Source organism: Salmo salar, chromosome ssa19, assembly GCF_905237065.1.
Source record: "Salmo salar chromosome ssa19, Ssal_v3.1, whole genome shotgun sequence".
Lineage (NCBI taxonomy): Eukaryota > Metazoa > Chordata > Actinopteri > Salmoniformes > Salmonidae > Salmo > Salmo salar.
Window position 1 is genome coordinate 85,712,183 of NC_059460.1, and position 15,132 is coordinate 85,727,314.

The 15,132-nt window shown below is 46.4% G+C and overlaps 1 protein-coding gene across 1 annotated transcript in view; it reads right to left on the reverse strand.

The window, feature by feature from the left end:
* Positions 1-1,311: 1,311 nt before the first annotated feature.
* LOC123728977 (sporozoite surface protein 2-like) overlaps positions 1,312-15,132 on the reverse strand; it is a 16,829-nt gene continuing 3,008 nt past the window's right edge. Inside the window, exons 2-4 of the mRNA XM_045701949.1 lie at positions 4,813-4,822; positions 2,476-3,469; positions 1,312-1,392 (exon numbers count right to left, since the gene is read on the reverse strand). Coding sequence (XP_045557905.1) covers positions 1,312-1,392; positions 2,476-3,469; positions 4,813-4,822 — 1,085 coding nt within the window. The remainder of the gene's footprint in view (positions 1,393-2,475; positions 3,470-4,812; positions 4,823-15,132) is intronic.

Genomic DNA, 15,132 nt, shown 5'->3' on the forward strand with positions numbered 1-15,132 from the left:
CTCCTAATCAAGGAGCAGTCCATCGTGTGTCAGAGGAAATATGATCGCGTTCTGGAGGGAGGGTAGAGGAAGCTGAACACTACAGAGAAACTGTAGGAGGCTGATCTGTCTGTCTGTGACTTGACGTTAGACATTCATCTAACTGCTGTTATTCCTTAGTGCGCCTCCCAAATGACCCCCTAATCTCTCTAAGGTGTACTACTGAGCCCTGGTTAAAAGTAGTGCACTACGTAGGGAATTAGGCGGCCATTTGGGACGCGTCCTTTAATCCTGTTCACTTGGCCGCTCCACAGACCTAGCCCCAGCCTGTTGGAAAGGTTTCACCAGCGTGATGGATGTGATTGTCACAAATGCCAAGGTCAATATGAGACACAGTGGAGTAAAAAAGATAACTTACTTATTTTTTTCCTCTCTCTGTCTCTCTCTCTCTCTCTCTCTCTCTCTCTATTTCTGTCCCTTTCTCTCTCTCTCTCTCTTTCTCTCTGTCTCTCTCTCTCTCTCTCTCTCTCTCTCTCTCTCTCTCTTTCTGTCCTTTTCTCTCTCTCTCTCTCTCTCTTGCTTTCTCTCTCTCTCTCTATTTCTGTCCCTTTCTCTCTCTCTCTCTCTTTCTCTCTGTCTCTCTCTCTCTCTCTCTCTCTCTCTCTCTCTCTCTCTCTGTCTCTCTCTCTCTCTCTCTCTCTCTCTCTCTCTCTCTCTCTCTCTCTCTCTCTCTCTCTCTCTCTCTCTCTCTCTCTCTCTCTCTCTCTCTCTTGCTTTCTCTCTCTCTCTCTATTTCTGTCCCTTTCTCTCTCTCTCTCTCTCTCCCTCCCTCCCTCCCTCCCTCCCTCCCTCCCTCCCTCCCTCCCTCCCTCCCTCCCATGTATCATCATCCTCTCTGCAACCTGACCTTGTCTCCTTCTGTAATAACACTGGCAGAGAGGACAACTGCTGTGTGTGTGTGTGATGTGTGATGTGTGTGTGTGTGTGTGTGTGTGTGTGTGTGATGTGTGATGTGTGTGTGTGTGTGTGTGTGTGTGTGTGGCAGAGAGGACAACTGCTGTGTGTGTGTGTGTGTGTGTGTGTGTGTGTGTGTGTGTGTGTGTGTGTGTGTGTGTGTGTGTGTGTGTGTGTGTGTGTGTGATGTGTGTGTGTGTGTGTGTGTGTGATGTGTGATGTGTGTGTGTGTGTGTGTGTGTGTGTGTGTGTGTGTGTGTGTGTGTGTGTGTGTGTGTGTGTGTGTGTGTGTGTGGCAGAGAGGACAACCGCTGGGTTCAGAGTAGAGTCATAGGTTGCCCGCTGGGTGTCGATCTGGAAAATGGGTCACAGATTCGATCATGCGGTAACGTTATAAAAGAGCTTGTGTCGCTCATAATCATGACCGTATGCAGGGCTACCACTGACAGATTCATCTGGCTACGGAAGAGAGAGGAAGGAGAACTAGTTAGCTGTGTTAATTTTATTCAAGCATGTTAAATAAATACAGTATAGTACAGTGAGCTTGTTGGGCCTCCCAGTAAAGCCCTTAGAACGAAGGCCCTGTGCCACATTTATAAACAAATGCATAACAATTTTTTTTGCATGTCTTATGAATGTGCTGTAAAGTTGTCATGTAGGGTTTTCTATATAACAGAATGATTGTACTCTGTCACATTATGGGAGAAGTGATTTTAACACACGTGAACGAGCTGGACTAGCTGGACTAGAGGGATTAGAGGGACTAGCTGGACTAGCTGGACTAGAGGGACTAGCTGGACTAGAGGGACTAGCTGGACTAGCTGGACTAGAGGGACTAGCTGGACTAGAGGGACTAGAGGGACTAGCTGGACTAGCTGGACTAGCTGGACTAGAGGGACTAGCTGGACTAGAGGGACTAGCTGGACTAGCTGGACTAGAGGGACTAGAGGGGGTAGAGGGACTAGCTGGACTAGAGGGACTAGAGGGACTAGAGGGGGTAGAGGGACTAGCTGGACTAGCTGGACTAGCTGGACTAGCTGGACTAGAGGGACTAGCTGGACTAGCTGGACTAGAGGGACTAGCTGGACTAGCTGGACTAGCTGGACTAGAGGGACTAGAGGGACTAGAGGGGGTAGAGGGACTAGCTGGACTAGAGGGACTAGAGGGACTAGAGGGGGTAGAGGGACTAGCTGGACTAGAGGGATTAGAGGGACTAGCTGGACTAGCTGGACTAGAGGGACTAGAGGGGGTAGAGGGACTAGCTGGACTAGAGGGACTAGAGGGGGTAGAGGGACTAGCTGGACTAGCTGGACTAGAGGGACTAGAGGGGGTAGAGGGACTAGCTGGACTAGAGGGATTAGAGGGACTAGCTGGACTAGCTGGACTAGAGGGACTAGAGGGGGTAGAGGGACTAGCTGGACTAGCTGGACTAGAGGGACTAGAGGGGGTAGAGGGACTAGAGGGACTAGAGGGACTAGCTGGACTAGCTGGACTAGAGGGACTAGAGGGGGTAGAGGGACTAGAGGGACTAGAGGGACTAGCTGGATTAGAGGGACTAGAGGGGGTAGAGGGACTAGAGGGACTAGAGGGACTAGATGGACTAGAGGGACTAGAGGGACTAGAGGGGGTAGAGGGACTAGAGGGACTAGAGGGACTAGATGGACTAGAGGGACTAGCTGGACTAGAGGGATTAGAGGGACTAGCTGGACTAGCTGGACTAGAGGGACTAGCTGGACTAGAGGGACTAGAGGGACTAGAGGGACTAGCTGGACTAGAGGGACTAGAGGGACTAGCTGGACTAGAGGGACTAGAGGGACTAGAGGGGGTAGAGGGACTAGCTGGACTAGAGGGACTAGAGGGGGTAGAGGGACTAGCTGGACTAGCTGGACTAGAGGGACTAGAGGGGGTAGAGGGACTAGCTGGACTAGAGGGACTAGAGGGGGTAGAGGGACTAGCTGGACTAGAGGGACTAGCTGGACTAGAGGGACTAGCTGGACTAGAGGGACTAGAGGGACTAGCTGGACTAGAGGGACTAGAGGGGGTAGAGGGACTAGATGGACTAGAGGGACTAGAGGGGGTAGAGGGACTAGCTGGACTAGAGGGACTAGAGGGGGTAGAGGGACTAGCTGGACTAGCTGGACTAGAGGGATTAGAGGGACTAGATGGACTAGAGGGACTAGAGGGACTAGATGGACTAGAGGGACTAGCTGGACTAGAGGGACTAGAGGGACTAGAGGGACTAGCTGGACTAGAGGGACTAGCTGGACTAGAGGGACTAGAGGGATTAGAGGGATTAGAGGGATTAGAGGGATTAGAGGGACTAGCTGGACTAGATGGACTAGAGGGACTAGAGGGGGTAGAGGGACTAGATGGACTAGCTGGACTAGAGGGACTAGATGGACTAGAGGGGGTAGAGGGACTAGAGGGACTAGCTGGACTAGAGGGACTAGCTGGACTAGAGGGACTAGAGGGACTAGAGGGACTAGAGGGATTAGAGGGACTAGAGGGACTAGATGGACTAGATGGACTAGAGGGACTAGAGGGATTAGAGGGATTAGAGGGACTAGAGGGACTAGATGGACTAGATGGACTAGAGGGACTAGAGGGACTAGAGGGACTAGATGGACTAGAGGGATTAGAGAGTCTATAGAGAGTAGAGGGATTAGAGGGATTAGATGAGGACGGTGCTGAAATGTTGTTTTGTTCAAATCATCCTCATGAGTCAACAATATCGCAATTATATGTCCATTATATAACAATTAGTGCATGAAGTGCCCATCCTACTGTAATACAGCTTGGTTAACAGCTCCTAATGGGGTTCTGCTGCTTAGTGGTGGTTATTAAGAGTTGAGAGGGGATAACAACTGGAGATGGTTCAGCCCACCCCAAAGCCTGGTTCAGCCTGGTTCAGCCCACCCCAAAGCCTGGTTCAGCCTGGTTCAGCCCACCCCAAAGCCTGGTTCAGCCTGGTTCAGCCCACCCCAAAGCCTGGTTCAGCCTGGTTCAGCCCACCCCAAAGCCTGGTTCAGCCTGGTTCAGCCCACCCCAAAGCCTGGTTCAGCCTGGTTCAGCCCACCCCAATGCCTGGTTCAGCCTGGTTCAGCCCACCCCAAAGTTCATGTTTAGGTGGTGGAGATCAGCCTGGGTCAGTGAAGGGAGTAGTACACAGCGTTGTACGAGATCTTCAGTTTCTTTGCAATTTCTCGCATGGAATAGCCTTAATTTCTCAGAACAAGAATAGACTGACGAGTTTCAGAAGAAAGTTATTGGTTTCTGGCCATTTTGAGCATGTAATCGAACCCACAAATGCTGATGCTCCAGATACTCAACTAGACTAAAGGAGGCCAGTTTTAATGATTCTTTAATCAGAACAACAGTTTTCAGCTGTGCTAACATAATTGCAAAAGGGTTATCTAATGATCAATTAGCCTTTTAAAATTATAAACTTGGATTAGCTAACACAACATGCCATTGGAACACAGGAGTGATAGTTGCTGATAATGGGCCTCTGTACGCCTATGTAGATATTCCATTAAAAATCAGTCGTTTCCAGCTACAATAGTCATTTACAACATTAACAATGTCTACACTGTATTTCTGATCAATTTTATGTTATTAATGGACAAAAAATGTGCATTTCCTTCAAATACAAGGACATTTCTAAGTGATATATATATATATATATATATATATATATATATATTGTAGCCCCACTACACTGTTCAAGCTCTGTGTCTCCAGTTCACCCTCCCTCCCCACCGCCCTTCCTCGGGTGGTCTCGATAACTACAGCAGGGCCCGGTAACTACAGCAGGGCCCGGTAACTACAGCAGGGCCCGGTAACTACAGCAGGGCCCGGTAACTACAGCAGGGCACTCACCTGGGGACACCTGAACAGAGGAACAGACAATTAGACAGAGTCCCAGGGAGGAGGGAGGGAGAGAGAGGGAGAGGGAGAGGGAGAGGGAGAGACAGAGAAGCAGAGAGAGAGAGAGAGAGAGAGAGAGAGAGAGAGAATTAAGGAAAAGCCACTTACTAAGATTTCAACAACAGAACATTGCTTTCTTTACTTTCAACCCAAATTGCACCCTATTCCCTACATAGTGCACTACTTTTGACCAGAGCTCTGATTCAAAAGTAGTGCTAAATAGGGAATAGGGTGCCATTTGGGAAAAAAACACAATCTCCATGTAGGACCAGAGGAAAGAGAAATACCCCAACTCTCTGAAAACTACTTCAATTAACCTTAACGTTAATCACTATTGCTCGGAACAAAAGTCAAGCTGTGGAATCCCTTGATGGAAACGGTTATAATTGCCGTGACAACGGGGATGAATATTTCTCTCTGCTTAATCACCAGTGTCTTAATATTTAAATATACAATTTGCTGGGTTTTAAAGTCTGTTAATCAGGCCCATTAATTTTTAATATCTTTCATTTGGATTGGCAGGGGACATAGACCAACACTTTTCACATCGTGACTGGTAACAGGTTCCAGGTAGCAGGAGCAGAATGTCAACCATGTATTATGCATGAAGCTGTGCTGACAGAAACCTGTTTACTCCATTCAGAACCTGAATGAACCTGTACACTGCAGGAAACCTTAATTGTGTTTCACCTCAGAGGATGGTAAGAAAAAAAATCATCTACATACAGGTTTAGAAGAAGTGGAAGCCTAAACGCTACGGTTAAACCTCCAATCTAATCTATAGAGGAAACGTCGTTATCCATCTAGTCCTACACGTATTCCTCCAATCTAATCTATAGGATTAAACCGTGATGTTTTTGTGTATATTCATACAGATCATTTATTACAATTTTGAGCTCTGTAATTTATTGAAATTAAGGAGAGAGAGAAAGATAGCGAGGTAGTGGTCACTAAATGTTTGTTCCTCTCTCCCCTCTCCACTCTCCTCTGTCCACTCTCCCCTCTCCTCTGTCCCCTCTCCCCTCTCCACTCTCCCCTCTCCCCTCTCCTCTGTCCACTCTCCCCTCTCCACTCTCCCCTCTCCCCTCTCCTCTGTCCACTCTCCCCTCTCCCCTCTCCACTCTCCACTCTCCACTCTCCACTCTCCCCTCTCCCCTCTCCTCTGTCCACTCTCCCCTCTCCCCTCTCCACTCTCCACTCTCCCCTCTCCCCTCTCCTCTGTCCACTCTCCCCTCTCCCATCTCCTCTGTCCACTCTCCCCTCTCCCCTCTCCTCTGTCCACTCTCCCCTCTCCACTCTCCCCTCTCCTCTGTCCACTCTCCCCTCTCCCCTCTCCACTCTCCACTCTCCACTCTCCCCTCTCCCCTCTCCTCTGTCCACTCTCCCCTCTCCCCTCTCCACTCTCCCCTCTCCTCTGTCCACTCTCCCCTCTCCACTCTCCCCTCTCCCCTCTCCCCTCTCCTCTGTCCACTCTCCCCTCTCCCCTCTCCACTCTCCCCTCTCCTCTCTCCCCTCTCCTCTCTCCTCTCTCCACTCTCCCCTCCCCTCTGTCCACTCTCCCCTCTCCCCTCTCCCCTCTCCCCTCTCCTCTCTCCTCTCTCCTCTCTCCTCTTTCCGTCCCTGTGGTCATTAAGGATCCCTTGGCACTGGCTTCAGAGGGCCTCATTTTTAAACCGTGCAAAAATATGCCCCAAAAATGTGCACCAGTTTTCACGCAAAAGTTGGCATTTATAAAAAATGTAACTCCTGGCAGAGTGGTATCAGGAAAATAACATCTCCCTCAACATCAACACAACAAAGTATTTGATCGTATACTTCAGGAAACAGCAGAGGGAGCATGGATGGTGCCTAACTAACAGGATGGTGCCTTGCCCCCATCCACATCAACGGGATCGCAGTGGAGAAGGAGGAAAGCTTCAAGTTCCTCGGCGTACACATCACTGACAATCTGAAATGAACCATCCACGCAGACAGTGTGGTGAAGAAGGCCGCAGGAGGCTGAAGAAATTTGGCGTACCTGTGGATGTATTTCAAGGCCTACCTTCAAACTCAGTGCCTCTTTGTTGACATCATGGGAAAATCAAAAGAAATCAGCCAATACTCCAGAAAATAAATTGTAGACCTCCACAAGTCTGGTTCATCCTTGGGAGCAATTTTCAAACGCCTGAAGGTACCAAGTTCATCTGTGCTAACAATAGTACGCAAGTATAAACACCATGGGACCACGCAGCCGTCACACCGCTCAGGAAGGAGACCTAGAGATGAACATATTTTGGTGCGAAAAGTACAAATCAATCAAAGAACAACATCAAAGGACCGTTGTGAAGATTCTGGAGGAAACAGGTACAAAGGTATCTATATCCACAGTAAAACGAGTCCTATATCGACATAACCTGAAAGGCCGCTCAGCAAGGAAGAAGCTCCAAAACCGCCATAAAAAAGACTACGGTTTGCAACTGCACATGGGGACAAAGATCATACTTTTTGGAGAAATGTCCTCTGGTCTGATGAAACAAAAATAGAACTGTTTGGCCATAATGACCATCGTTATGTTAGGAGGAAAAAGGGGGAGGCTTGCAAGCCGAAGAACACCATCCCAACCGTGAAGCACGGGGGTGGTAGCATTATGTTGTGGGGTTGCTTTGCCGCAGGAGGGACTGGTACACTTCACAAAATAGATGGTGTCATGAGGATGTAAAATTAGGTGGACATATTGAAGCAACATCTCAACATATCAGTCATGAAGTTAAAGCTTGGTCACAAATGGGTCTTCCAAATGGACAACGACCCCAAGCATACTTCCAAAGTTGTGGCAAAATGGCTTAAGGACAACAAAATCAAGGTATTGGAGTGGCCATCACAAAGCCCTGACCTCAACCCTATAGAAAATGTGTAGGTAGAACTGAGAAGTGGGTGCGAGCAAGGAGGCCTACAAACCTGACTCAGTTACACCAGCTCTGTCAGGAGGAATGGGCCAAAAATCACCCAACTTATTGTGGGAAGCTTGTGGAAGGCTACCTGAAACATTTGACCCAAGTTAAACAATTGAAAGGCAATGCTACCAAATACTAATTGAGTGTATGTAAACGTCTGACCCACTGGGAATGTGAGGGTGAAGAAACATTGTCGTGTCCTCTTCGCGACTGTGTTGGTGTGTTTGGACCATGATAGATCCTTAGTGATGTGAACACAGAGGAAGTAAAAGCTCATGACTCGCTGCTCCACTACAGCCCCGTCGATGTGAATGGGGAGGGGGAGGGGGGCATGCACGCCCCTCTGTTTCCTGTAGTCCACGATTAGCAAAGGGGGGGGGGTGGACCAACTCCATATTAATGCCCGCGATATTGGAATGAGATTGGTTGGGCGAGCAATTGTCCACATACTGTTATCGTATAGTATAGCTGAGTAAGATAGAAAGGATATGAAGTGGCTATGCTGAGCATGAAAGTGATAATTTGAAACACATCCTATAGGCTACGTTAGATTTAGAGTTACTTGGCAACTTCAGTCGTGAATGTGTGACGATCCTCCGTCTGACGTATTCTTTCTCTTTGCTCTTGTTTTCCTTATTAGGATGTTGGTGGGCGGAGCCTGGAAGGGTTGTCAGGGAAATGGGACACGCCCGGGTGAATAGTGAAAATGGAGGCTGGGTTCAGTGTCTACGAAAAGAGCAAGCTAACATACCGAAAACACACATCTTCTTCGTTGGTGGTTGGCTATAAGGTAAAGATAACTTCCATCTGTCTCTCTGGCCTGTGATTAAAATGAACTATACAAAATCATGTAATGTAATGTAATGTAATGAGCCTTGTAGCCCATCAAATACATTATGAAAAAAATCCTGTCCTGTACACGAAAAAGTTGACTTTTTCATAGTGCCTAGGCACAAATTTCTAATAAGCAATTTCACAACCTGTGATACTGTGTTGAATTTGTAACAGGAAACATGCTGTGTGTATTGCGTGCGCTAAGTTTATAAATCTCAATAATTTTGTACGTGCACAGTCTTTTCAGAAATGGCGCATTGCAGGTATTTCGTGCGAAATGTACCCAATGGTTGTAAATGAGGCCCCTGGTCCTTTGGCCTTTGCAGTCAGCTGGGGCCCAGGACCAGCAGGGGATTCAACCAGTTAGTGGTGATTTAGGTGTCCAGAATAGGAAGAAACTATTGGCTGCAGGCCAGGACACTGGGTTACCGTAAGTTATCACCCCAGGGGCCACAATTATAACCGTTGTATTACATTTTCAGACTAAACTTTCGTAGTGATATTTGGCTGTATCTGACAGACAAAAAAAAAAAAGTTCCTCATTAGAAAAAAACTAAAATAATTGCAAATTGTTGTGGACAATTAAACAAAAGGTTTGAATTTAATAATGTTTTACATGTACTTTTTATTTTTTTTACCAAATTTATAGCCAATGCTGCACTGACCAAGAAGTCTGACACACAATAGAAAACATTGGAAACTACAGGAGACTAGATCTACTTCCAGTGGTAGATCACAATAGAAAACATTGGAAACTACAGGAGCCTAGATCTACTTCCAGTGGTAGATCACAATAGAAAACATTGGAAACTACAGGAGCCTAGATCTACTTCCAGTGGTAGATCACAATAGAAAACATTGGAAACTACAGGAGCCTAGATCTACTTCCAGTGGTAGATCACAATAGAAAACATTGGAAACTACAGGAGACTAGATCTACTTCCAGTGGTAGATCACAATAGAAAACATTCGAAACTACAGGAGCCTAGATCTACTTCCAGTGGTAGATCACAATAGAAAACATTGTAAACTACAGGAGACTAGATCTACTTCCAGTGGTAGATCACAATAGAAAACATTGGAAACTACAGGAGCCTAGATCTACTTCCAGTGGTAGATCACAATAGAAAACATTGGAAACTACAGGAGCCTAGATCTACTTCCAGTGGTAGATCACAATAGAAAACATTGGAAACTACAGGAGCCTAGATCTACTTCCAGTGGTAGATCACAATAGAAAACATTGGAAACTACAGGAGCCTAGATCTACTTCCAGTGGTAGATCACAATAGAAAACATTGGAAACTACAGGAGCCTAGATCTACTTCCAGTGGTAGATCACAATAGAAAACATTGGAAACTACAGGAGCCTAGATCTACTTCCAGTGGTAGATCACAATAGAAAACATTGGAATCTACAGGAGCCTAGATCTACTTCCAGTGGTAGATCACAATAGAAAACATTGGAATCTACAGGAGCCTAGATCTACTTCCAGTGGTAGATCACAATAGAAAACATTGGAAACTACAGGAGACTAGATCTACTTCCAGTGGTAGATCAACGTTCTATTCATCTGTTCACTTCTGCTGTATATTGTAAACCTCCCTCCCTTACCGATGCATAGAGCAACACACTTGACATTAAAGCCTAGTATAATAGGCCGATTATATGAGAGATGCTCATTGTAATTTGTTGTATGCTGTGACTGTTTCGGGAAAAAACCAAAACCCATCATGGCCAGAAAAGGTGTGGAATGTATTATTTTATGGAAATATAATAAATAATAGCCAAAGAAATAGATTTTTTTTTATTGTTTTAGAATGCAAACATGAAATTGATTTTCTCTCTTCTCACTAACACAAATCTTTGCATATTGTTATTATTATTTACCCGTATTTATTTATTAATAATAAGCGTGTCATCATATTCCCCATTACCACAAAATACTAGTCTACTGCCTGATGGCAATGCAATACTTCAACCACTATAAACTGTGTATATGAATGGTCTAAAACCTTTTGGGCATATAAACTGAGTATATATAAAATGGACTAAAACCTTTTGGGAAAGTAAACATTTTCTCATGATAAGATCAGTTTATATAAATATTTTAGTGTGAAAACTGGTGCATGCATGCTTTAGGGTATATTTTGTACGTACCCACGGGTCTATAGATGAGCCCTCTGACTAACTAACAGGAGAGGATGGTGCCTGACCCCCAGCTGACTGGTTATTAAAGGACCAGACTAACTAACTAACAGGAGAGGATGGTGCCTGACCCCCAGCTGACTGGTTAAAGGACCAGACTAACTAACTAACAGGAGAGGATGGTGCCTGACCCCCAGCTGACTGGTTAAAGGACCAGACTAACTAACTAACAGGAGAGGATGGTGCCTGACCCCCAGCTGACTGGTTAAAGGACCAGACTAACTAACTAACAGGAGAGGATGGTGCCTGACCCCCAGCTGACTGGTTAAAGGACCAGACTAACTAACTAACAGGAGAGGATGGTGCCTGACCCCCAGCTGACTGGTTAAAGGACCAGACTAACTAACTAACAGGAGAGGATGGTGCCTGACCCCCAGCTGACTGGTTAAAGGACCAGACTAACTAACTAACAGGAGAGGATGGTGCCTGACCCCCAGCTGACTGGTTAAAGGACCAGACTAACTAACTAACAGGAGAGGATGGTGCCTGACCCCCAGCTGACTGGTTAAAGGACCAGACTAACTAACTAACAGGAGAGGATGGTGCCTGACCCCCAGCTGACTGGTTAAAGGACCAGACTAACTAACTAACAGGAGAGGATGGTGCCTGACCCCCAGCTGACTGGTTAAAGGACCAGACTAACTAACTAACAGGAGAGGATGGTGCCTGACCAGCGGTCTTCTGCTAGCGGTCTTCACCTTTAGCTCGGACAATTACCTGCCAGTCTGCACAGTGCGATATCTACACAGAGCATATCGGACTGCCTTTCTCTACCACATCACCGGATTCCTGCCGCAAGCTCTAAATCTTTACTCCGGATCATCGCAGCTAGCTAGCTGCAACCGAGTGGCTATTGTTGGCTAACGCCTCTGTCCTGAAGCAAGCACCAGTTAGCCTTGAGCTAGGCCCATCTCCTTGCCAGCCAATGAAGTTTACCAGCTAAAATGTATTATTTTTTTATTTTTATTTTATTTTAATAAATACATTTTTATTTTGTTTTTATTTTAAAATTATTGTTATTATTATTATTTTTTATTTTTGTTGTTGTTTACCAGCTAATTCTTGGGCTAGAAAACCTGTTTTGCCAATTGACCTGGACCCTTAATTGTCGACACGGAGCTTCGCCGATCCATCACGGCTGGTCTGCCGACGTAATCGTCCAATGTGGTTTCAACAGGCTTTTCCGTTGCGATGTTGCCGAAGACCCATCTGCTAGACCCGGCCCGCTAGCTTTCTGAATGCCGTGTCTCCCCCTCGCCTAGCGCAGTAGTGACTACCGAACGGCTCCCTGACTCACCTATTACTGCTCATTGGACCCTATGATCACTCGGCTACACAGCTGTTGCCTGCTGGACTGTTCACTAAGACTGTACCTCTTTGTGTTTATCTGTTGGCCCCAGCCTCAAACTCAGGGCCTGTGTGTACCTAACTGACCCTCTCTGCCCATTCATCGCCATTTACCTGTTGTTGTCTTAGCTCTTCTGACCAATACCTGTGATTGATTTATGCCTCTCTCTAATGTCAATATGCCTTGTCTACTGCTGTTTTGGTTACTTCTTATTGTTTTATTACACTGTAGTGCCCCCAGTCCTGCTCAACATGCCTCAGATAGCTCTTTTGTCCCACGCATGCGGAGATCTCACCTGGCTTAACTGGTGCCCCCAGAGATGCAACCTCTCTCATCGTCACTCAATGCCTAGGTTTACCTCCACTGTACTCACATCCTACCGTACCCTTGTCTGTACACTATGCCCTGAATCTATTCCACCACGCCCAGAAATCTTCTCTTTTCATTCTCTGTTCCCAACGCACTAGACGACCAGTTCTTATAGCTTTTAGCCGTGTCCTTATCCTGCTCCTCTGTTCCTCTGGTGATGTAGAGGTAAATCCAAGCCCTGTAGCCCCCAGTACTACACCTATTCCTTAGGCGCTCTCATTTGTTGACTTCTGTAACTGTAAAAGCCTTGGTTTCATGCATGTTAACATCAGAAGCCTCCTCCCTAAGTTTGTTTCATTCAATGCTTTAGCACACTCCGACAACCCTGATGTTCTAGCCGTGTCTGAATCCTGGCATAGGAAAGCCACCAAGAATTCTGAAATCTCCAACTATAACATTTTCTGTCAAGATAGAACTGCCAAAGGGGGTGGAGTCGCAATCTACTGCAGAAATAGCTTACAGAGGTCTGTCATACTATCCAGGTCTGTGCCCAAACAGTTTGAGCTTCTACTTTTAAAAATCCCCCTTTCCAGAAATAAGTCTCTCACTGTTGCCGCTTGTTATAGACCACCTCAGCCCCCAGCTGTGCCCTGAATTGATCGCCCCCCATCTATCTTCAGAGTTCGTACTGTTAGGTGACCTATACTGGGATATGCTAAATCTGTAAACATGGGCACCCTCATAGATATCATCCTGACCAACTTGCCCTCCAAATACACCTCTGCTGTCTTCAACCAGGATCTTAGTGATCACTGCCTCATTACCTGCGTCCGTATTGGGTCCGCGGTCAAACGACCACCCCTCATCACTGTCAAATGATCCCAAAAATACTTCAGCGAGCATCGACCTGACCCGGGTATCCTGGAAGAATACGGACCTCATCCCATCAGTAGAGGATACCTGGTTGTTCTTTAAAAGGGCTTTCCTCACCATCTCCAATAAGCATGCCCCATTCAGAAAATATAGAACTAAGAGCAGATATAGCCCCTGGTTCACTCCTTACTTGACTGCCCTTGACCAGCACAAAAACATCCTGTGGCGTACTACATTAGCATCGAATAGCCCCCGCGATATGCAACTTTTCAGGGAAGTCAGGAACCAATATACATAGTCAGTTAGGAAAGCAAAGGCTAGTTTTTTCAAACAGAAATTTGATCCTGTAGCACTAATTCCAAAATGTTTTGGGACACTGTAAAGTCCATGGCGAATAAGAGGACCACCTGTCCACTGCACTGAGGCTAGGAAACACTGTCACCACTGATAAACCTACGATAATTGAGAATTTCAATGAGCATTTTTCTATGGCTGACCATGCTTTCCACCTGGCTACCCCAACCCCGGTCAACAGCTCTGCAGCAATTTTGCCCCCTGCTTCTCCTTCACCCAAATCCAGATAGTGTCACGCCCTGGCCATAGAGAGAGTTTTGTTCTCTATTTTGGTTAGGCCAGGGTGTGACTGGGGTGGGCGTTCTATGTTCCTTTTTCTATGTTTTTGTATTTCTTTGTTTTGGGCCGAGTATGGTTCCTAATCAGAGGCAGCTGTCTATCGTTGTCTCTGATTAGGAATCATACTTAGGCAGCCTTTTCCCACATGTGCTTTGTGGGATCTTGTGTTTGTGTAGCTGCCTGTGAGCAGCCCAGAACATCACGCTTCGTTTTCATCTGTATTGTTTTGGTGAGTTTCATATTTATTAAAAATGTGGAACTCTAAGTACGCTGCGACTTGGTCAACTCCTTTAGATGATCGTGACAGATAGCTGATGTTCTGAAAGAGCTGCAAAATCTGGACCCCTACAAATCAGCCGGGCTAGACAATCTGGACCCTTTCTTTCTAAAATTATCCGCCGCAATTGTTGCAACCCCTATTACTAGCCTGTTCAACGTCTCTTTTGTATCGTCCGAAATCCCTAAAGATTGGAAAGCTGCCACGGTCATCCCCCTCTTCAAAGGGGGAGACACTCTAGACCCAAACTGTTATAGACCTATATCCATCCTGCCCTGCCTTTCTAAAGTCTTTGAAAGCCAAGTTAACAAACAGATCACCGATCATTTCCAATCCCACCGTACCTTCTCCACTATGCAATCTGGTTTCCAAGCTGGTCATAGGTGCACCTCAGCCACGCTCAAGGTCCTAAACGATATCATAACCGCCATAGATAAAAGACAGTACTGTGCAGCCGTCTTGGCCAAGGCTTTCGACTCTGTCAACCACCTCTTAACTTGTTCTCAACTGGCCTACATTGTTGAAATAAATAAAATAAAATCAGCAGACTCAATATCCTTGGTTTCTCAAATGACTGCCTCGCCGGGTTCACCAACTACTTCTCAGATAGAGTTCAGTGTGTCAAATCGGAGGGCCTGTTGTCCAGACCTCTGGCAGTCTCTATGGGGGTGCCACAGGGTTCATTTCTCGGGCCGACTCTTTTCTCTGTATATATCAATGATGTCGCTCTAGCTGCTGGTGATTCTCTGATCCACCTCTACGCAGACGACACCATTCTGAATACATCTGGCCCTTCTTTGGACACTGTGTTAACAAACCTCCAAATGAGCTTCAATGCCATGCAACACTCCATCCG